Source organism: Montipora foliosa, chromosome 2 (genome assembly GCF_036669935.1).
Source record: "Montipora foliosa isolate CH-2021 chromosome 2, ASM3666993v2, whole genome shotgun sequence".
Classification (NCBI taxonomy): Eukaryota; Metazoa; Cnidaria; class Anthozoa; order Scleractinia; family Acroporidae; genus Montipora; species Montipora foliosa.
In genome coordinates, this window is record NC_090870.1 from 61,712,303 (window position 1) to 61,734,521 (window position 22,219).

Sequence of the window (22,219 nt, forward strand, 5' to 3'; positions counted from 1 at the left end):
TTTCAAATAAAGTTCTTCAAGCTCACAATAATCTTTACGAAATTCACTGCGCTTGCTGTAGAATAAGGCATTGCCTTCCTTTTCAAGAGCGGAAAGCCTGCAAAATGTACATGGAATCCACAAAAATAAAGTCGAAAAACAAAAACTGATGCCTCAATCCTTGCATAAACATCACAATCATTATCCTTATCGTCATTATTATTAATTTGAAGGCTGAAAGAACTCATAAACTCTTACTTCTGCTCAAGCTGTTCTAACTTGTCAAAGAACTCCCACTTCTTCTGCTGAAGAGTTTTGGGTTGCCGGGAATAATCAGGGTCATTTATTCCCCCTGGATCAGCTCTGTTATTCATATCAAAAATTAACTCCTGAAGAAGACTAATTTTCATAAAAACTTTCAACGTACAAAACTTATAAAAACACCGGAAACGGCCGCCATTTTTTTTCTGGTTTCTTATAATACACTTCAATACCCTCTACTTAAGGTCCATACCTTCGTTATTTACGTACAATGTTTGCTGACCATACGGATCGGGGTCACGACAAGAATTGTGACATGAAAGGTAAGCATACATGAACTATTACCTGATGAGTCAGAGATTTGCCATCTACCATCTACAATGGTTAGTTTCTTTTGCTTAAATCTCGCTCATTGTCTCCATATTTCTCGACATTTTTGTATTAACTAATGATAATCTAATGCTAAGGATTTTGTTTGTTTTATGCCGTATAGTTGAGAGAAAAGGTTCAAATTCAAACAATTATTTTGGTAATTTGCTTAGTCACGTTGCTTTTACCTTTCGTCAGACATTTTTATCTGACAGAGATTTTTTAATTTAAAAACACTTCATTCGCCTGTCGAAGAAAATATAGGTTACCAGGCAGTTGAAAAAGGCACTGAAAAGATTGTACTTATTCTGCTACCTTTGTAGGTTGTTCTTCCTTCTAATAGATGGTTTTCACTCACGTGACTTGGCGGCCATATTGGTGTACAAAACAATAGCAAATGTGTGCATGGAATATGCATAAAAATAGAGTTTGGTTCCCAAAGGAGAGTACGTCTATTGTTCTTGTACACCAACATGGCCGCTGTGATGTCATGTGAAAATGATCTATAGTCTTGGTTTGAACTCATCCTTTTTGTCTTTTTCACATGTGTGCATATTTTCTCTTGTAGTTTCGTAATCAGTATGATAATGATGTCACTGTCTGGAGCCCACAGGTAAAGATTATCATGGCCATCCTTTAAATACACATTTAGTCCTGATCTTGTGGGCATCTTTGGGTTAACTCTATTGGGTTAGCCAGTCAGTCGGCCGAAATTTCAATCAACATGCAGCCGACATTTTGATTGATATGTGGTTGACATGTGTGTCGTTCAATTGCCAGCTACGCTCAGCGAATGCTCTACAACTCTATTGGCTGGCATGTTGATTGACAGTCAGCCAACATAATCAACTGTCAGCCGATATGTTGAACAATGTTGGTCAATATGTTAGTCAACATGGGCGTCAGTTGATCATCACCGCTCTGCCAACCATTGATTGACTCACCTTTTTCTTCCTGCCACGCAGGCTACCTGAATTCAGTAAAGCAGAAAAGAATGTGTCTGTTACTGATTGGTTGCTGTGTCGACAAAGCATGGTCAAGTGCACAAAGTTAAATATTGAAATCGGTTTACATTCTGACACTGATAAAACTTTTTTTCCATGTCAGTTTGAGCACTTTGCTTCACCTCAAGATCTTGAGATTGGAAAGCTCTAAGCATTCAGAACTTTCAGCATTAGGGGTGTGTGTGTGTGTTTTGGGGGAAGGACATTCACAAAGTTCGCAATTAGTAACATGGTATTTATTGGCAAGGCCCACATATCAGCCGCCACTTGGGTGATATGTCGGACATGTATTGACCGATATAGCGGCCAACAGTTGACCGACCGTCACTGAATGATATGTCGACCAAGGTGTCGACAGCTTCGTCCAGTATCAAACGTCAAGTGGTAATTATACTACCAACAGTCGACCGATATGCCGCCAACGTTTTTCATGCCATTGTGGTCGAGGTGGCGACCAAATAGTCTAACAACTTAAGGATCATGCTGGCTGATGCTTGACACCTTGGCCAACATATCGGTCATTGCCGGTCAACTGTTGGCCGCTATATCGGTTGATATCGTAGCCAAGCGTTGGCTGAGATGTCTATTGAGTATCGGTCAAGTATTGACCGAGAGGTGTCTTTTATTAAACATGGTCCCTTATTTATTGCCTATGGCAGGTACTGTATGTAAAGATTTTTTTGAAATTATTGTTTTGATCCTAATAGGGTCGGATTCATCAAATTGAATATGCCATGGAAGCCGTCAAACAGGTGATTATTGTCCCTAGCTAATTAAAGTGAGGATGTCTCTCCAAGTAACATAAATATTTTCCAATCACTTTAACAACTACTTGTATCTCCAATGGTTTGCTCTTGGCAGGGCTCAGCAACAGTGGGACTTAAATCAAAAACACATGCAGTCATTGTGGCATTGAAAGTAAGTTTCATGGAATTTGAAAAACTTTATATCTGGCAACCCTTTAACTCCCAATGGCCACTTATTTTATTTTATTTTTAATTTTACTTTTACTTTTTAATTTTTTACATGCCTTACAAAAACTTTACAATACATACATTTACATACGAAAACAAGAAAAAAGGACAATAACCACTAAAACACTGTAACAAATCTACAAGTGGCCATTGGTTGATACATACTAGATTTAATAGCATAAACGTAGTACATATCAACCAATGGCCACTTGTAGATTTTACTCTAACACCATTTTACTTGTCAATTGGACCCCCCTTGGGTCTTAAGGACGTTCGCGCCCATTGCTACTGCGCATTTTTTCATGCATGTCACGCATACGTCATGCATCGCACGCCACGAAGGTAAACACGATGCTAAAGGTGCAAACATTTTCCACAAGAATGTAACGTGAAAGCAGGTGGCATTATGGGATAGCTTGGACCTAGGTCTTCTCGGAAATTTCACGCAATGGCGTGACAGTGCGAAAAGACAATCGCTTTGAGAACTTCGCAGCGATTTTACTCTCTTGAATGCTCGGTGACCCCCATTTTTCTTTCCGTAGATCACTTCCTTTTCTGATTTGGTCTATTTTAACAAAAAACAAAAAAAATCTGTACGTGAGAAGTTACAAATATTTCGCCTTTTATGCTCTCGTGTGACCGAAGTTTTCTTTCTTATACTAATATGTATCGTTTTTCAAGGTCTATATTACCTCAGAAAAAGACATCAGCTGCAAAAGTTTGTTTAGTTGTATTAGTTACGTTGAATTGAGTACGTTTACCTGATCTAAATTTCACTAATGCAGCTTTTTTATTGCTGACAGTTGTAAGCAGAGATTGTCTTAAAATAACGCAAGCTTCTCAAAGTGCACCTCATGATCTCGAAAACGAGCACGGTGACCCCCCATTTTTTTTGCCTTTTTGGCAAAAGTAGATCATTACCTTTCTGCGTGGCAAGTTTAAAAAAAATCTGTACGTGGGAACGTTTTGGGCGCGAACGTCCTTAAAGGGTTGAAAGTAAAGAAGATTTGGATATTCTCAGGAAAAAAATCACTGTTTTCATGAATATCTGCTGAGGAGGGTTAGGGGACAATAAAATTTGTGACATGTGTTATTAGTGTTTCTGGACATACATGGTGCTGAGTTGGGAAGTAGGGGAAGGGAACAGCCAGATGGGTCTACAGTGGAACCTCAATTTAACAAACCTTTATATAACAAAGTCCTCAGTATAACGAACAATATTCTTCAGCCCAGTTAAATTTACAGTAAAATGTATGGAACAGACCCACCATACAAATGTATACATGTAACAAACCTTGATATAAAGAAATCCTTGTTGTAATGAACACAATCCAGGATCCCAAACGTAAAATAATTTTATACCCAGATATAATGAAGAAATGTCAACACTTGACAAAAAAAAAGGTGAAACAGACCAACAAGGACGAAAATCTTTTAATCCTGTAACTATAGAACAACTTCACAGTTAGTTACAGTAATGTTTTGAGCATCATAAATACAGACACTGACCCTATCAACTCATCTACAGATCCAGATTACATGCATGTATCTTCTTTGTCTTTTATAAGTTTCATCAACTTCCTTATTTTTGAAGGCTTCTTGTGGCAAAAGGTACAGAGTTTCCAGTCCAATTCCTTTGTTTTCCTGTTTTTCAGCCACTTCCACTGAAATTTTTACTTTTGTGTTTAAAGTACAAGTGAAACACTGGAAATTGTCAATAGTACATGGCCCACAATCTCTTGCTTCCCCTCTTTGCTTTCAACCTGTTTAATGGCAACAGCACAAGTGTCGTGTAGGTTATCAGGCTTGTGCTGTGGAAACAGATCACAGAAATCATTCACGGGGCATGGATTTTTAGGGGGGATAAAAGAGAAAAATTAATAATGAAAAAAGAGAGATTGATTAAATTCCTCCCCCATCTTTCCCTTTGCTTCTGCTCTTCTTCCAATCTCTCCCTTTCCTTCCCTTCTTTACTATCTCTCCCTTCGTAATTACCTACAGACTGTCACTTACCTTGAGCTTCCACAGCATTCCACGCTGCTCCTAGGATTTGAACCCTCGCACCATCAGACGTCCAAGATTACATCTCCTCTAATCAGCCTTCATGACAACCACCATTTCCCACATGCCTAAATGACACAAAGTGAGACTTAGGAAAATTTCAGCTCATCCACAGCAAAAGAACCCAGAATATGTGATAAAAATTGAGTTGAAAGATAAAACGCTGTACTGTCCCAATGAATTTGTCCATGATTGTAGCTTCCTTGTTAAAGGAATATGATGATATTCTCAAAGGCATTGGAAAGGTTACTGATTTTGAGCGTGAAATTGCCATTGACCGTAGAGTTGAACCTGTCAGTCAACATCTAAGATGCAATTGTTGCAGTCAATAATGAGCTTGATAGAATGCTTGAAGACAATATTGGTCAATATTATTGAATAGGTAACTGAAGCCAGCCCATGGGTTTCCAATTTAGTAGTTGTTCCCAAGCAATCTGGCCGTCTAAGAGAATGCAGTAATAAGAGAGTGGGCTAAATTATAGAATGCAGGGCCACTTATTTCCATATCATTGAATAACAATAGTGCTTAGTATTATGTGTTTCGTTCTTCAAAAGCTTTGGGTAATTTGTATATGGATTGCCCTGAATTCTATAATCGCTACAGAGAGTGTTATGTTTTACATAAGGTCAATGATACTCATTCGTCTCAAAAAGAGAAGACCTCTTGTGAGGTCAACAAAGCGCTGATTTCTGGATGAAATCGCTTCTGACAACAGAAAACAATTTATCGGTGCAGAATTTGAGACCTTTCTCAAATCGTGTGGAATTACCATAAATCTTCTATTAAGCCCCCCCTCTCAAATAAGCCCCCCTTATCAGAGGAAGAAAGTAAGCCCCCCTCTCTTTGAAGCCATATTAGGCACAAAGCAGTGGAAAGTTGGAGAGATTTCACCGATATCAAAAGGGCTCTTGACACTGATAAAATAGCAGGAGGGTTACTTGAACTTGAAAACATGTAACTGAAATTCAATCCTTAATCTAATCATATAACTGAACTTGTGGAACAATGAACAGTGCAGATAGCACACTTTCACTGTAACGACAATGGCCGGTGAAAGTTACAAACACGTCAATCAAACTCAAATCATACTAAAGGTATGTTAGGTTAGTAATGAACGTCATCCTTCTGTTTAGTTCACTATCATCCTGTAGTTTCTTTCTTTAGGTGACATTAAGGTTACTGCTAACCTTTTGGGGTTCCTTTCGGGAAATCTTTTGTAAGCAGGGTTTTCTTTAAGGTTTTAAGTAGCGGGAGTTTTTTGCAAAGTAGACGGTTGTGGGTCCGGAGGACGCACACGATAGGCTTTAGCCCATCGCTTCCAGGGGGGTCCGAGGGCATGTTCCCCCCGGAAAATGTTTGAAAACTGAATGCCGGAAAATGCATTTCCTGGCATTTTGGGCCATGAAACTCAGACATTAGAGGGATGAATCAAGCTGCAATTATACTATGAAATCCATGTTACTCAAAGAAAGACGAAGCGACATTTCAATAATACAACCCTATAAACAAAAAGTTGAGTGATATTTTTTGTATCTTTTTGGTGGTTTTGCTGGAGCTAACGAGCCTGGCAAATATTGCCACTTGACAACTTGTAAACATGGCACATACTTTGAAGGACTAGACCAGCAAAGGCTTCTGATTGGTTGTTAAATAAAGAAGCTGATTGGAGGATACTAATTGGCCAATGGCGTAAAGGATGTTTCGATCCTGTTTAGGTGCGAAGATGACACACATTCGTTCCATTGTGTAATTAGCGGGAAAATATGCTTGCGGAACTTGGTTGTTGTAATTTCGAAAAATTGAAAATCACTCGAGCGGTTTAAGAGTGATGTAGTTTTTTTTCCGAAGAGTTTAGGAGTTCCGTAAAGCAGCGAGAGTTGATCAAGAGTGACGTTGGATAAAGATCCGTTGTCATGTTGAAGCGTAGCGATGCCCTCGAGAGGACGAGCACTTACGCGGGCAAGTAGGATTTAACTCCGAGGAGTGTTACGTTCAAGTGTTTAAATAAAGTCTACAAGTCCTCAGCTTCTACGTTCGCTATAAATGATCAACTGAAAGGTTCGAAGTGAAAACGAAGGAGCGGTTAGTGAATGATCAGGGGCTAGTTTTGTTCTTCAGTTGAGTTGTGGTAAGAGATGCGTGGACGCAGGCTGAGCGTGTTGCTAGCAGAACATCATATGTAAATTTCCTTCTGGATTGAGAACAAACCTTTTGAAAGTGTTTCTTTGTTTATAAGTTTTTTTTATGATTGCGGCGTGATTAAAGGAAGTTTTGCACGGACTAAAACGTCCTTGAGTGATCTTTCCTTCCGGTAAGATACAATCGGTGGCTGTTTAAAGATATCGAAATCCAATATGGCAGACAACAAATCATATTGTTCCTACTTTAACGCCACGGAAGCAAGATTTTTTCAAAACGAAAGTCTCAAGCATAACGTTTTTAAACTGCCCTTGAGTCAGAAGTCTTTTATGTGTTTTCAGAAAAGATAGGAACTGCAAATTTTTATTTGCATTGAGCCCAAGTAGTTTAGACCTCATAAACATCATCTCCTCTACTACATGTCTTGACTCTTCAAACAATGAAAGTAGCTGGCGAAACCTGACAGAGAAGCCGGCGAACTTCGCCGGCTGCCGGCTCTTATATACAACCCTGTGTAAGTGCATTATTTTCGGTAAAACTCCAGCAAACTATATATCACCGAAAAGGTAATAAAATGAAAAATCCGAATACATGAACATTAATTGTTTATTATGGCTTGCTATAGCGCGAGCAAAGCTTCAAACTCAAAACCATACATGTTTACTTAGCTGAATTACCGGCCTTCACATTATCACACACAACCAAATAAACTGTACTATATCAATCAGCACTTTATAGGCTACGAAAGTGTGTTGGGCTTTTAGGATCTTCCTATTGGTTTCCGAGAAAATACACTTTGAAGTTGACCAATAGAAAATTTTGTTTCATGACATGCAGAGGCATGCCAAAGTAAAAATATTTCGAATTTTTTAAAAGCCTGACAAACTTTCGTGCACTAAGATCCGATGATCATTTGCCCAAATTTCGTAAAAAACAGACAAATCTACATACCCCATAAATTCATTTGAAGAGGAGCTATTCCTGGAAAAATTAACCCCAAGTTTTCGGGCAGAAAAGATTTTGCACGTTTTCACACCTTGTCAATGCGTGTGTGAATGTGGTCATGCCGCTATGATTCAGCTGACCAATGAAAATCGAGGTAATAAGGCCCCCTAAAGAGGCATTCAGCGCTGCGTCATTAGCCATAGATTATTTATACCTGATTGCTGACTTAGCCCTTGTCGCTAGCAGCGAGTTTCGACTTCTCTCCACGTTTCATGCGTTTCATGGCCTAGTAAGGATGATATCACCTCGCATCTTCCTTTAACACAACCTCATGGACTACAAATAAATGCCGAACTCAACACGCGATAAAGTGAAGATACCCGAATGTATTCCCAGGTCAAACTGTATGGGTGTTAACAAGTGTTGACATCTCATAACACCTTGGGGGATAAACATTTTAGTCGCGAAAAACACAAAATTTACAACAACTCCGTGAGAAACAAACATTTTCAAATAATTCCTTTTTTACAAGAAAGCAAATATAACGAGCTATCTTATTGTAGCTTTTTAACATTTTCCAAAATTCAAGACCAAAATGGTTAGCGGTTAGCAGTAACCTTAAATTTTTCTGTTGTCCATACACAAAGGCCTTTGTTGCCATTGAAAAGCTGACAAGTTAATTAGTTTGTAGTTAGCATTATTGTCCCAGTTATTTTTTTCACAGTGTTTGTGTTTGTGTTTTCACTTTACGTTTACTTAGTATAGAATTTATTATTCCACAAAGCTACAAGAACAATTTTGAAATCCTTACAAGTCAGAACTACTTTCAATATCTTAAGTTTTAACATGGCAAAACTGATCAAATTATGTACTTTGACATTTAGCGTCCTTTTAAATTTTGACCTAATCATAACAGGCTATATATCGTTCAGTTTAAATCACTTTTTTTAAGCTAGCCAATAAATACATTTGCTCTGCAATAATGATACTGTTTTGTGTCTTGTTATACATGTACACCTCAACACAAAATGATAGCAGCCATCAAGAGTCATCCAATTCATGTTTGGTAAATTTCCTGCACTAGAAGAAGCTTTAGCAGTAGACACATGTACGCATTGCGTACATATAATTTGAAGAAGGTAAAGGGTGACTAAATTTATCCCCAGTGCAACAAAAGGAAAAATTGTTTGCAAGAAGCTAAGTGGGCTCTTTATTCTGAAGGAAGGGGTAGTTTCTAAAGAAACTGTGGTGCTGCGTCGGTGGGGAAGTAGTATACAAAAATTTGGTTTATCAACGGAGTTGATAATGTAAATTGACCACCGTACAGAGATTCTAAAAGCTGACGTTTCGAGCGTTAGCCCTTCGTCAGAGGGCTAATGCTCGAAACGTCAGCTTTTAGAATCTCTGTACGGTGGTCAATTTACATTATCAACTCCGTTGATAAACCAAATTCTTTATTCTGAAGGACAAATTGTCAACAGTGACAACAAATACTGTACAAAGTGATGTTGCTATGCAGAATACACCAGGAACAAGGGATACCAGTCATAGTAACAAACAGATTTTCTTTCTCATGTGCAAATACCAGTAGATCTGATTGATTTTCATAAAATATGTAACCTGTAACTGTTCTATGGAGCATTACAGTGTAACTGGTTCTCTTTATGTTGAAAATCATTACTTAAAGTACATGTGTTCATGGCTATTTTCTCTCAGATCAAAGAAAACATCAGACCTTGCTACAAAACAAGAACATCTATTCTGGATGGTGCGATTTTGGTCAAAACTTTAATCTGACAAAGGAAAATAATTTGTGATGAAAGTGCTATAAACGAAACATTCGCACTATGCAGAAAAGGATGATGGCACAGCCAAATAGAACAATGAAAGATAACCTCTGCAGTTTAATTAAAGGAAAGAACTTGTCACCAAACCATTGGTGTCATTATCTTAGAGAAATCACTTGTAAAAAAGCCCTACCGTTCCCACAACCTTTGCTAAAATGCCTAATGAGGTGGTTTTTGGAATCTATTGGAGAAAGAAATCGAAAGGCCACAAATGAGTGGACAAGTCACAGCTACATCAAATACATAGCAGGGAAATGGGTAATAATGTGAAAGTGGATGACCTAGACATTGAAAGAGAATGGTGTCTGACACTTGCAGACTGCCGACCAACCCTAAATCACAGTTATTGAAAGCTTATTATTTTAAAATGGGTGCTTGGACTTAAATACTGCTTATCACAGGGACCGCACAGAGGGAGGGGCTGGGGGTCTTTAGCCCCCCCACTTTTTTGCAAGAATAAAAATAAATCAAACAAAAAATAATTTAACAAAAGTAACGGAGTGAAAAATAGCAAAAAATCATTAATTTGAAAGTGACCAGAGTTACTGGCAAACACAAACGCGCAGATAAATAGACAGAATGAAGCATTAGTCGTTACAATTGTAAATATGTTTTTGCTTCTAACCTAGCAGAGGTAAAGGTCTTTTAAATGGCTTCTTTTTCCTGCGGACCTCTCAGGAAAACGCGTTGTTTTGTAATTGGTCAATTTTGATCCAAAGTAATAACTGGGTTTAGTTTATAAGGCGATTCTCAAACAAATTGTTTATTAGTTTCAACCTTGATTTTTGGGAGATCATGAAGTTATTGTTTCTCTTGTTATTGTGCGTCCTGATTTTAGCTCGATCAGCTAAAGTCTGTCGTTTGATGTCAGGCTTCACGGCTCGTCGAGCATTCCAATTGCAAGTTTTGTTGAACGCGGTCTGTTTATAAAAACATTTTGTCATCGAAAGTACTTAAATCGCAGAATTGTGTATAGCTCTGGGGCCAGTTCCTGGAAGGAGGAATAAATTATACCAAGTATAACAGTTATTCCAGGGATAAATCTGCTATTCTAACAGAACAGAATTTATTCCGGAAATATAGGTATTCATGGAATAAGGCCCATTTATCCCTGGAATAGAGTTATTACACCTTTCAGGAACCGGCCCCAGGTCATCAAGGAACATTCAATCTGGCGGTTATAACGAACCCCCCCAAGAAGTCCACATGGTACATAAGAACATAAATACGAACGACAAGACTTCACATACCACTAGTAATGCAAAGAAGAGATCTCTTAAAATTTCTGATTACTTTTCCAAACAAAATGGAAAACCTTCTTTATCTGGTGAGTACCATTCCAACCCGTGGATTTCAACTCAAAAAAAGCATTGTGGCAAACAGAATCGCGCATTTCAATCCAAGTGGTTTTCGGAATTTCCCTGGCTGCACTATAATGAGCAAAGCAATTCTGTGTTGTGTTTCATTTGCATGCAACAAAATGCAAAATCAAATCTTTGAGCTGCCAGAAGTAAGGAAGTCTGCTTTATTTCTAAAGGGTTTTCAAACTGGAAAAAGGCGTTGGTGCGATTCAAGGATTCAGGACCAATTTACTTGCAAATGTACATGTACTTTCTAATAATTGTTGGATTTTCATTTATCTTTACTTCTTGCAATTTCAACCAAGGTTTGAATACATTTTAACCTACATGTAGGTTGAAACGAATTGACCTTGGTTGAAACAAATAGACCCAGGTCAGTTTGTAGAAGGTACAGTGTAGGTTGAAACAAGTTGAACTAGGTTGAAACAAATTGACTTGGTTTGGAAATGAATTAACACAAGGGACAAAACTACCTGCAACATACACATCTGTACAGGGTACTGTAGCTTCATATACGAGACATTAAAGCACAAATGTTGTTTACAGTATTTGTTTAGATCCAGAAATGCTGTGTAGTGCAACATACACATGTAACGTTGTAAAAAAAATTAATTATACCAAAATATAACAAACATTTTGGTTGTTTTTCTGCAAATGTCTTATATCAAGGTTTTAGATGTACAAACCAATTTCCCCTGCCCCTTTGTTAAATGGAGGTTCCACTGTACAGGTTTTTTGTATTGATTGCTTTTTAATGATAAAACACACAGGTGGTGATAACTTGAAAATAGTGGTATCCTTCACGAGGGAGCTTCTACAATTTCTAACAGTACTACAACAAAATTACGTCTATATTAAATACTACTGATTAAGCTAATATGGAATTACTTGAATGCACAGACATTTCTTCAGCTGCCTAAGTTCTGCACACACAATACATGTAATCTTTTCAGAGAGCTGCATCCGAGTTGTCCGCACATCAAAAGAAGATTTTGCCAATTGATGATCACGTGGCTGTGTCCATTGCTGGTCTCACTGCAGATGCTCGACTCTTAAGGTGATGTTTTATCACAAAACCTTTGATCAACTTATCGTGATGCATTGGTCTCTGTAAAATTTGCTACTGTGAGGATAGACAGGTAGCATTATCTAAGTTAATGGTTTTTCGTTAACTGCAGTTGCCCTTCTTTGTTTGAACATAGCAATACAAAGTTAGATGCTGTAGCTTTGATCTTCACTTTTTGCATTCTGTTCTTTTTTTGTCATAATGTATGATGTTGTAGTTAGATTCCTTTCCTTTTCATTCATAATATATAGATTTAGCCAAGCCTAAAAGCGGAGCTCCTGGGTTATTTATTCTTACTGGCCTTACATGTACTTAAAATTAAACAATGAATTTACCTTTTAAAATCCTCCTTTTAAAATGAGAGTGCTAAATAAGCTTCCAACCAGAAATCGCAATCATCTTTTTGGATTGAAACTGGTGAAAAATGCAGGAACAAATATTTTCCAAACCGTTTTCCACCTGAACATAAAAAGAGTAGACTGGTAAGAGCTTTAGTTGGCCTAAACAATTAAGCCTTGTTTATATTTAGGTGTCCTGATTACAAGAAGTTAACCTGGCTTGAGCCTCTGATCCAATCAAAAACCAGTTCCTGGTCAGCAATCAACTTAAAAAAAACCCTGACCTTAATGAAATTTAAGTTACATGACATGTAGCTTGAATTTCATGAAGATCAACACGAGAGCGGCAAAAAACAAGGAAAGCAAGCAAAAAAAAGGAACAGCTCTGTGCAAACCAAAACAAAAATAATAAGTCTAATCGGTGGCTCAAACCACTGATCTGTCGTGTACTTCGCTGTGCGCATGATTGCTGTGCACTTCATTCTGTTGAGCTACCGACGCACGCAGTTGCATTAGCTGATCCTATTAAATTTAAATCGAACAATGAAAGGTAAGTGTCTCTTTGCTGATTCCACTGTTTTCAAATGCAAAGCGGGTAGTATTTTTGCATTGCTTATTTCTCGAAAATAAAGTTGAAATCAGATAAAAACAATAGCAGGGAAATGTTCTTAAGTTAATTTCCAGTCAACTTGCACAATTCGGGCTAGTTTTGAGCAAAACTAAAAATCGGCGGAACTTTGTCACTTACTACATGTAGGTTTTTGCTTCAGTTGTGAGCAGATCCAGCTTCGGCAATTAACTGATCTGCGAGAAACTGAGAAATCACGATATTTTGTGATAACTGAGTTCAGTAATTGTTTTATCATTCAATTCCCAACAATTAAATTGCTTTCTGAAAACGCAGGAAAGCAAACTATTATGCATGAGCAGAATATTATTTGCAGCAAAACACTTATTTGTAGGCAGTTATTTGCAGGTCATGTGGTGGGCTCTTGGCCAATGAGAAGGAAGGAAAAAATACATGTACATTGATATTAAATTATTGGGCAACTTTGTTGTGCGTATGTGCCCACAAGCAGTGAGTGCCATGAGAAAAGCAACTCATGGGTTACCATATTTTCTTGCCAAATTATGGTGCTCCGTGCACCCCTTTGGCATGTGGAGCTCCACTATAAAATATCGAGGTTTTCAGTTACCAATAAAAAGTCTTTTATACTTAATAAATGGATGTTTTAACCACTCAGTATATACAAATTTCTGTATTATTCACAAACTGTTTCATGTCTTTGTCTCCTGTTTATAGCAAATTTATGAGGAGTGAATGCCTAGATTCCAAGTATGTATATGATAGGAGGCTGCCCATATCAAGACTTGTGTCTGCAGTTGGAGACAGTATCTTTTTTTTGATAGTTCACCTTCACCTTCTTGGTGACATACCTTAGAAGCATCAGGGTCAAAACAGATAATGCTTAAAATTCTTTTGTCATCCTTTCATCTATATCACTGCCTTAGTTTTCAGTAGAAAACTTCCAACCATAATAGCAATGTTGTAGGATGTTGGAGAAGTTAATCAGATTCCATGAAAATTTACAGTGATTCATTTTTTATATAATAATTACTTAACAGAGATTGGAAAACTAGTCCTAGACAGTTATGTGTACAAAACTTTATCAAAGATCAAACTTTATGAAAATTACTGTAATGACATAACTTGACTACAGTGATCAGAGATGCAAATACCAACCCAGCGATATGGTAGGCGACCATATGGAGTGGGTCTTCTTGTAGCAGGATATGATGTGAGTAGAAGTTTGTTTTAGCCACATGTCTTGTTTGTTTCACTATAGAAAGCTCGTGGGTGTCTTATTTTATTTCATTTGAATTTTAAAGATATATACTTAAACCTGATTCATTGCCCAACATACTTTGAGAAAAGCAACTTGACACTTTTGTTTCCCCATAAGGATATGGGACCTCACGTCTATCAAACCTGTCCATCAGCCAACTACTTTGATTGCAAAGCAATGGCAATTGGTGCCAGATCGCAGGTATTGCAATTTTATTATTATGTAAAAGTAATGTGACGCTTTAGCTGTAGAGGATGTTATGCCGACATTACACCAAAGGAGCAATCCATAGCCAATGGCCAAAGGTCCTTTGTCTCCTTCAGCTTTCCAACTTATTATTATTATTATTATTATTATTATTATTATTATTATTATTATTATTATTATTATTTGATTCTCTCCAGTTGTTCCATGTTCTAAGGGGTATTGTTTATTGTGTCTCAGCAACTCCCCGTAGCTTTAGAGACACAACACTTTCCGCAACAGGTGAGCAGTTCCAAGAATGGCTGACAATTTTAATTGTAATTGTAATAATAATAATGATTATTATTACCCACACAAGGACAGAAAAAAAACTCTGACCAGGGTGGGATTTGAACCCACGACCTTCGGAATGATTACCGTGGCTCTACCATAGCTATTATTGTTTGCAGTTTATTGAAACATCTGTTTGGAAACCTATTACAAAATTTGGGCGCCCAAAAAGCGTAACCAATTCCTGTTAATCCCTTTAAAAAAAATTACAATCCTCTGTCGATATTGTATATCTTACATAATAATATATTTTAAATATCTAATTGTAAGAATCCTAACCAATGATCTATGTATATTTATATATATAAAATAAATAAAAATAAAAAGATGCTAGAGAGAATCCCTAATAAATAATACCGCCTTTAAGCCTGTCTAAATGTTCATCTTTGCCTTTCTTATGAACTTGTTCAATGTTCAAGAATTTTAAAGTTCCTTGCAATGTTCAGAGTGCATGACAGCATTGCCTTCTGCATCTGCTTCAGGACCAAATCACATCTATCTCCTACCAAACACTTGATGGACTTTCTCACATCTTTTGAATAACCACCAAGTACATCCATGATGATGTTGTGCTGAGAAACTTTATATCCTGGATATTGCAGCTTGAGTTCCCATCTGAGTGGACCATACTTTCGCATTTTCTCCTCCATCTTCATCTCTCGATTTTCCATCCACGGACAGCTCATCTCGATAAGCATTACTTCTTTCTTTACTTTATCAATAACTTTGCGTCGATGCGATTTGCTCGAACTTCTACTTGCTCGGCAAACAGTGGTACATCCCACAAAGCTTTGAGTTCTTCGTTCTCGTAAACTGGCTTTGGACTGATTCGTTTATACCACACATACCCCTCTCTTGGTAGTAGGTTGTATTTGGTTAGAATCTCGAAGAACAGGATTCTAAGGATGCTGTTGTGTCTTTCTAGGTATTTGGTTTGAGCGATAGCACTGCACCCCGCCAACACATGCGTGACACTCTCAAGTGTAATCTTGATGATTAGTTGTTTTAATCTTCTTCCCGGTGTACAACGTTGTGGGTAAAAGCTGTTGGTACAGGTCTTGAATGCCAGTTATCCTATGGGTCAGTGCAGTTCTCCAGTTGTTCATCCACTCAAAACACTTTTTGTCTTGGTCTTCATCCTTCCACCTGCTTGCTAGCAACTTTCCCTCTCACTTTTGGTCTTCTACTTCTGACTTTAACTTGCTAACCACTGATTTCTTCAAGGCTTCTTTGACTTGCTTCTTTGGGATTTCATCCCCTCCCACTTTAGAGCACGAAGACTGAGGATACGTTAGATTCGATTCAAGATCAAGTTCTCTAGCAAATGTGACAGCATCTTTAGCAAAGGACTGATGTCCTCGCTCGCTTGCCTTCTCTTCGAACATGTGGACGATTCCTATCGTTGGATCGGGGTTTTCATATATCTTAAATGCTGCTTTGATCTTAGTCAGTTTGTATTCCTGTTCAACTGACCTTAAGCCTCTTCCGCCAATGCTCCTTGGCAAGTGAAGGGTTGCATTTGAACTTGTTGGATGTCGCCCTCCATTCACGACGATGATCTTCCTTACTTGTTGGTTGATTTGTCTGAGCTCGGCCAGAGGCCATGTTTGGGTCCACATCAAATACATGAATGCAGATAGAGCAAATTCATTTGTGGACTTGACTTAGTTCCAGTCCGAAAGTGGACTGGACCAGATGACAGATACTCGTTGGATATATTTCTTGGCAGCAATCTTCAAGGCCATTGTGTCTTCCTGTTTTAGGCTCTCTAATACACCCAAAAACTTATACTGCTCTCCTTCCTTTAAACTTGTAATCACTATTGTCCCCTCCAGGTTTACTTTACCTCCATCGAAGACTTGCGTCCCACCTTTGACATTCGTTACTGAGCATTTCTTAGGATTCAAGTCAAGACCAATGTCTTTTAACGCTTCTTGAGTTGACATAAGTACCTTGTTTAACTTGGTTTGAGACTGTGCAAATACTTTAAGGTTGTCGATAAACAGCAGATCTGTTACTTTTGCAATAATTGGCTTACTTAACTTGTATCCCTCTGTTGCTCATAGCATCCACGCCACAGGATTCCGGCATAAGGTGAATAGTCTGGGACATAAGGAATCCCCCTCGTGAAGCGGATTGGTTCCGATATCTCTATTCCATTCTTCATTCTGGTGATGATTTTGGTGTTTCAGGAAGCGCATATGTTCTTTATAGTGTCACTGATCCATTGGGGGAACTTGTGCAGTCTCATAGCGTTACATAGCCAACCCCTCTCTCTCTTGCCGTCAGTTGATACGATTAAGACTGTTTATGGTTTGATGGCAGATCTCCATGTATCTCTGTTGCTCGCGGTTGTCTGCCAGGAGTTGACTGGGATCTTCCTCACTTTCATGTTTCTCTTTGCTACATCTTTGAATCTCAGCCTTGGCATTCCCTGATTTCGCTTTCCAGAACAGAGTTGTGAATACAGCAGCTGGCGAGGGAGTCGGTCATGATCCATCCTATGAACGTGGCCTAACCATCTTAGGTTCTTTTCAGCAAGAATGTCCTCCATGGATGGAAGGTTTGCACGCCTAAGGACTTCAGCATTTGTGATCTTATCATGCCATTTGATGCCCGTGATGTCCCTCAATTGCCTCATCATAACAGCGTGCAGTTTCTTAACTTGGGCTCTGTAAATAGTCCCAAGTTTCTGCACCATATAGGAGGGTTGACAGTACCACAGCTCTGTAGACTTTGCATTTCACCCGGATGGAGACATGTTTGTTGTTCCATAGTCTTTGCTGGAGTTTGCCGAATGCCGCACTCGCCTTGCCTGTCGGTGTCCGGAGTTCCTTATCTATCTTGGAGGAGCTGGATACAGTGCTACCGAGATAGGTAAAGTCAGTGGTTTTGGCCAGAGGCACTTCGTCAATTGTGATGTCTATCGGCTCAGGTGGAGGGCAGATGAATTTGACCGGTTGATACATGCACTCTGTTTTCTTGAGGTTGATCTTTAGGCTAAACTGGCTTGCAGCCATGGAGAACCTATCTACTAGTAGTTGCATGTCCGAAGCAGTGTGAGCCACCAGTGCGCTATCATCAGAAAACAGCAACTCTCGAACTAAGTGTTTAGTAGTGCGGGATTTCGCTTTGAAGTGTGATACGTTGAAGAGATCAGCACCATGCCTCGTTTGAATGTAGATCCCCTTGTGAACATCTTTGAATGCCACGTGTAACATAGCAGCCAAGTATATTGAGAATAGTGTTGGAGCCAAAACACAGCCCTGCTTAACTTCGTTTGTCACTTCAAACTCCTTTGAAGTATCCTTTCCTTGAACTGTTTTCGCTTTCATCCCGTCATGAAAATTAATGCTCTCACCAAATTGATAATTTTATCTGTACATCCAAACCTCTTGAGTACACTCCAAAGTCCTTCTCTTGACACTGTATCAAAGGCTTTGGTAAAGTCGATGAATACCGCGTAGAGCTCCATGTTCTGTTCTGTACATTTCTCTTGGATTTGACGAAGGCTGAATACCATGTCAATGGTACTACGGTTCCTTCGGAATCCACATTGGGTCTCAGGTAGGATGAGAGTACACATCTTTTCCTCAGTACGATTGAGGATGATACGTGCCAAAATTTTCCCAGCAGTTGACAATAGCGATATGCCTCTGTAATTGCCGCATTCTTTTCTGCTGCCCTTTTTGAAGATGGGTACAATGATGGCGTCTTTCCAGTTCTGTGGCATTTTCTCCTTTCTCCAGATGTCAACAATCAACTTGTGCAGCTTCTCTTGAAGTCTCTTTCCACCGTGCTTCCAGACTTCGGCAGGGATCCCTCAGCTACCGGGCGCTTTATTTTCCCTAGTCGATGCGAACGCTGCCGTCAGCTCATCGAAGCTCGGAACATTGTCTAGATCTGCAATTGGACTTATGTCGGGGAGTTCATCTAAAGCAGCTTTGTCCACAGTACCAGGCACATTCAACAGCTGGTCAAAGTGCTGAGCAAATCTATTCAGGGTCTCATCCTTCTCTTTAAGCAGTGTAACACCATCCTCAGCAACGAGCTGCCCTGTCACTCTTTTTTGTGGTCCGTATATCGCTCGAAGGCCATTGTAGAATGCCTTCACGTCGTTTGTGTCTGCAGCTTGTTGTAAAACCTCCGCTTTCTCTTCCCACCATTTTGACTTCATGGTCCAGGTGTACTTCTGGAGTAGGCTTCGGGCCTTTGCAAGTCGAGCGGTATTGGCTCGTGTTTTGCGATGTACTTCTTGAGCTTTAGCCTTGTTCCGTTCGTTAAGAAGTGAGTTCAGCTCCACATCACTGTCATCAAACCAATCCTGATGTTTCCGTGTTGGTTTCCCTAGAATCTCATAGGCTGTCTCATAGGTAGCTCTCTTCAACGGACCCCACTTCTCCTCCACACTTGTGTTCTCATCAATTGTATATTCCATGTTCTTTTCCATCTGCGACTGAAACTCCTGTCGGCACTCTTGGGTTTTTAGCTTGCTCACGTTTAGCTTTGGCGTTGGCTTTCCCTTAATTTTATTTCTCTGGGATCTCATTCTGAATGCAAGTTTCGATCTGATCAAGTTATGATCAGTGGCACAGTCTGCCCCTCTCAGTACTCTAGTGTCGAGTACATCATTCAGATCTTTCTGTCTCGTTATTACATAGTCCAGGAGGTGCCAGTGCTTTGACCGAGGGTGCATCCAGGTAGTTTTATGATGCTGCTTGTGCTTGAAAACCGTGTTCGTGATGACAAGGCTATGTTCGGAACATAGAGCCAGTAAGAGTTCACCGTTTGAGTTGCATTTACCGGTTCAGTGTGCCCCTATGACACCAGGCCAGTTCTCAGTCTCTGTCCCGACACGAGTATTAAAGTCTCCAGCAATTATCAGCTTGTCGGAGATGGGGACATTCTTGATTGTCTCTCTCAAGACACTGTAAAACTCTTCCTTGTTCTCATCGGGGTTAGTCATCGTCAGAGCATAAACACTCACAATGGTCACAGATCTTTTCTTTTGGAGTGGCATTCTCAACACCATAACTCGATCAGAGATCGGTGATGGTTCCTGTTTGAGGTCTTGTGCAATTGAGTTCTTTATTGCGAACCCAACTCCAGACTCTCTTTTCTTTCCTTTTGGCGAACCCAACTCCAGACTCTCTTTTCTCTCCTCTATGGGTTGAAAGGTAACCAACTACAAAAACTTCAGTGTGTCCAGAACGCGGCCGCCCGTGTCATCTGTAACATTAGCCGCTATGAGCATATTTCACCTTCGTTATACAAGCTCCACTGGCTGCCTGTTAGCTACCGAATCCAGTTTAAGATATTATTGCTTGTATATAAAACTCTTAATGGCCTTGCACCCCTGTACCTATCAGAACTTATAGAACTGAAAAAGCCTGGGAGATACAACCTGAGAACCAACTCGGATACACTCTTATTGTAGTATCCTGCGTTCAAGAGTCTTACCACTCTTGGTGATCGCTCATTTACATGTGCGGCACCAAAACTCTGGAACAGTCTTCAGGCAATACGATGTGCGAACAATGTAAACATTGTTAAGCGCCTCCTGAAAACGCATCTTTTCCGCGATGCATTCAGCTGCTACGAGAAACAGTAACTATGCGACTCATTCTTAATTACATATAAATTATCCTTTGTCCACTCCAGAAAAAAGTGTATCCATTAGCAACGATGCTACCACTTTGAGCCAGTCGGGTTTCGCACAGGGCAGCTATGTCTATGTTATATCGACTCAGCTCCATTGCCACAAGTGCTGTTTGGCGCTCAGGTCTTTCCGAGCCTTCTCTGTCCAGCAAAGTTCTAACATTCCATTCTACTAGGTTAAGAGATTTCCGGTTGTTTCCTTTAGCTCCTAACTTACTTTTCACTGGGTGCCGGAGAGGGAGCAGCCCAGCGCGAACCTTGTTGACCCAGGGGACGTTCGAGCCAGTATGAGATTTCATAAATGTTGCCATTTCCATAAAACTGCATGCGAATATTTAGCCGTTCCTGGGTTTCACAGGACCAGGTTCGCTCTCTCGGCACGTAGGGAACGGTCATCTAGCGGGCAAGAACAGGTCGAGACATGCTAGCGTTTCCATCCTGCTGCAGCGACTGGCCGATGGATATGTTTGTCTATCCTCGCCCTGTAGATGCTGTCGCGGGGCACCCCTGGTTTAGCTCCTCGATTGGCCTTTTACAGATATTATTTTTAGTTCTGTAAGGATGTCCAGGCACACCGTCCCTCTCCGAGGAGAGCGGATGTCGGTTTAGTCGCCGGCGACCCGACCCATGCAACAGGTGGTACCGGATTCATGGTTACCAGTAGCAGGTGGATTTTCACGGCCTGACCTGACCTAGCGTTACATAGCCAACCGTGATCTACTGAATCATAGGCTTTCTTCACATCGATTCAGGCCATACTGAGGTTTCTTCTTCCTCGCACACAGTCCTGTAGTACCATTCTATCTATTAAAAGATTATCCGTGGTACCACTGCACTTTGCCCCCCTTTGCTGGCTCTCCATAAGGTTGTACTCTGTTAGATGATCGTTCATTGGGGCCATTAAGCACGCAGTATACCACTTATAGAGAGTATTGAGGCATGTGATTGGTCTCTGATTCTGGCTACTGAATTCTCCTAGCTTTGGGATGAATGTCGTTTTTCCTTCTGAGAACCACAGTGGATAATCCTCCTTGGCGGAGATAGCTTTGAAGCACTCTATTACTTTTCCGTGAAGAATGTGCGTGTACTTCCACCAGTAGTTGGCGATTCTATCAGGACCATGGGCATGCCAGTTCTGTTTCTTCCGTACGACTTTAGCCCCACATTCTGTTGTTAATTCCCATCGTTGGTTGATATCAGGGTCCGGAACACTGATATCCATGGCCCTTTCAATTTCTTTTAACCATTGACAATTACTATTCCCTGTACCACTCGTCTCCCACAGCGATTTCCAGATAGTGCTTGCTTCTGTGATGTTATCAAATAAATCGCCAATGTTCTTTTTCTCGGTCAAAACACACTTCTGGTACTTGGGTTTTTCATTCTCATCATCCCTCGCAATCATTTTGTCTAGCAGGGAATAAACTCCTCTTTGATCGCTTTCAAACCTCTTGTTAAGCGCTCTTGATTCCTCTACTTTCTTCCTTCTTTCTGTTTATCTTTTCAATTTCCTTAGGTTGCACTTCTCTCTTTCTATGTAGCTAACAAGCGAAGCCGCTGAGAGAGTTCCGCATTCTTGCATGAGAAAAATTCGGTTCTTCCTCCTACTCTTTGTGATTTTCCTGTTTAGCCGTAGTCTTTCCAACTCTGCTTGTGCAATTGAGATTTTCTTTCGTAATTCTCCCGCTTGACGGACAAACTCTTCTTCTGCCTTGTTGGACATTTTCCGCTTAACGTGTTGAGTTTCAACCCTTTGTTTCTTCCATCCTTTAACAAGCAATAACGCTGCAACGGCCGAGTATTATTATTATTATTATTACTATTATAATTATTAT

General features: G+C 39.7%; 2 protein-coding genes across 2 annotated transcripts in view; one reads left to right on the top strand and one right to left on the bottom strand.

Moving 5' to 3' along the window:
- The window catches only part of LOC137984691 (coiled-coil domain-containing protein 112-like), a 19,100-nt gene extending 18,649 nt beyond the window's left edge, over positions 1-451 (bottom strand). The window contains exons 1-2 of the mRNA XM_068831945.1: positions 238-451; positions 1-97 (exon numbers count right to left, since the gene is read on the bottom strand). The exon at positions 1-97 is cut by the window's left edge and continues 25 nt beyond it. Coding sequence (XP_068688046.1) covers positions 1-97; positions 238-389 — 249 coding nt within the window. The 5' untranslated portion in view covers positions 390-451. The remainder of the gene's footprint in view (positions 98-237) is intronic.
- A 104-nt stretch (positions 452-555) lies between these two features.
- LOC137984699 (proteasome subunit alpha type-1-like) overlaps positions 556-22,219 on the top strand; it is a 28,995-nt gene continuing 7,331 nt past the window's right edge. The window contains exons 1-8 of the mRNA XM_068831957.1: positions 556-623; positions 1,178-1,222; positions 2,321-2,365; positions 2,475-2,531; positions 11,895-11,998; positions 13,649-13,737; positions 14,074-14,144; positions 14,310-14,393. Of these exons, the coding sequence (XP_068688058.1) occupies positions 621-623; positions 1,178-1,222; positions 2,321-2,365; positions 2,475-2,531; positions 11,895-11,998; positions 13,649-13,737; positions 14,074-14,144; positions 14,310-14,393 (498 nt within the window). The 5' untranslated portion in view covers positions 556-620. The remainder of the gene's footprint in view (positions 624-1,177; positions 1,223-2,320; positions 2,366-2,474; positions 2,532-11,894; positions 11,999-13,648; positions 13,738-14,073; positions 14,145-14,309; positions 14,394-22,219) is intronic.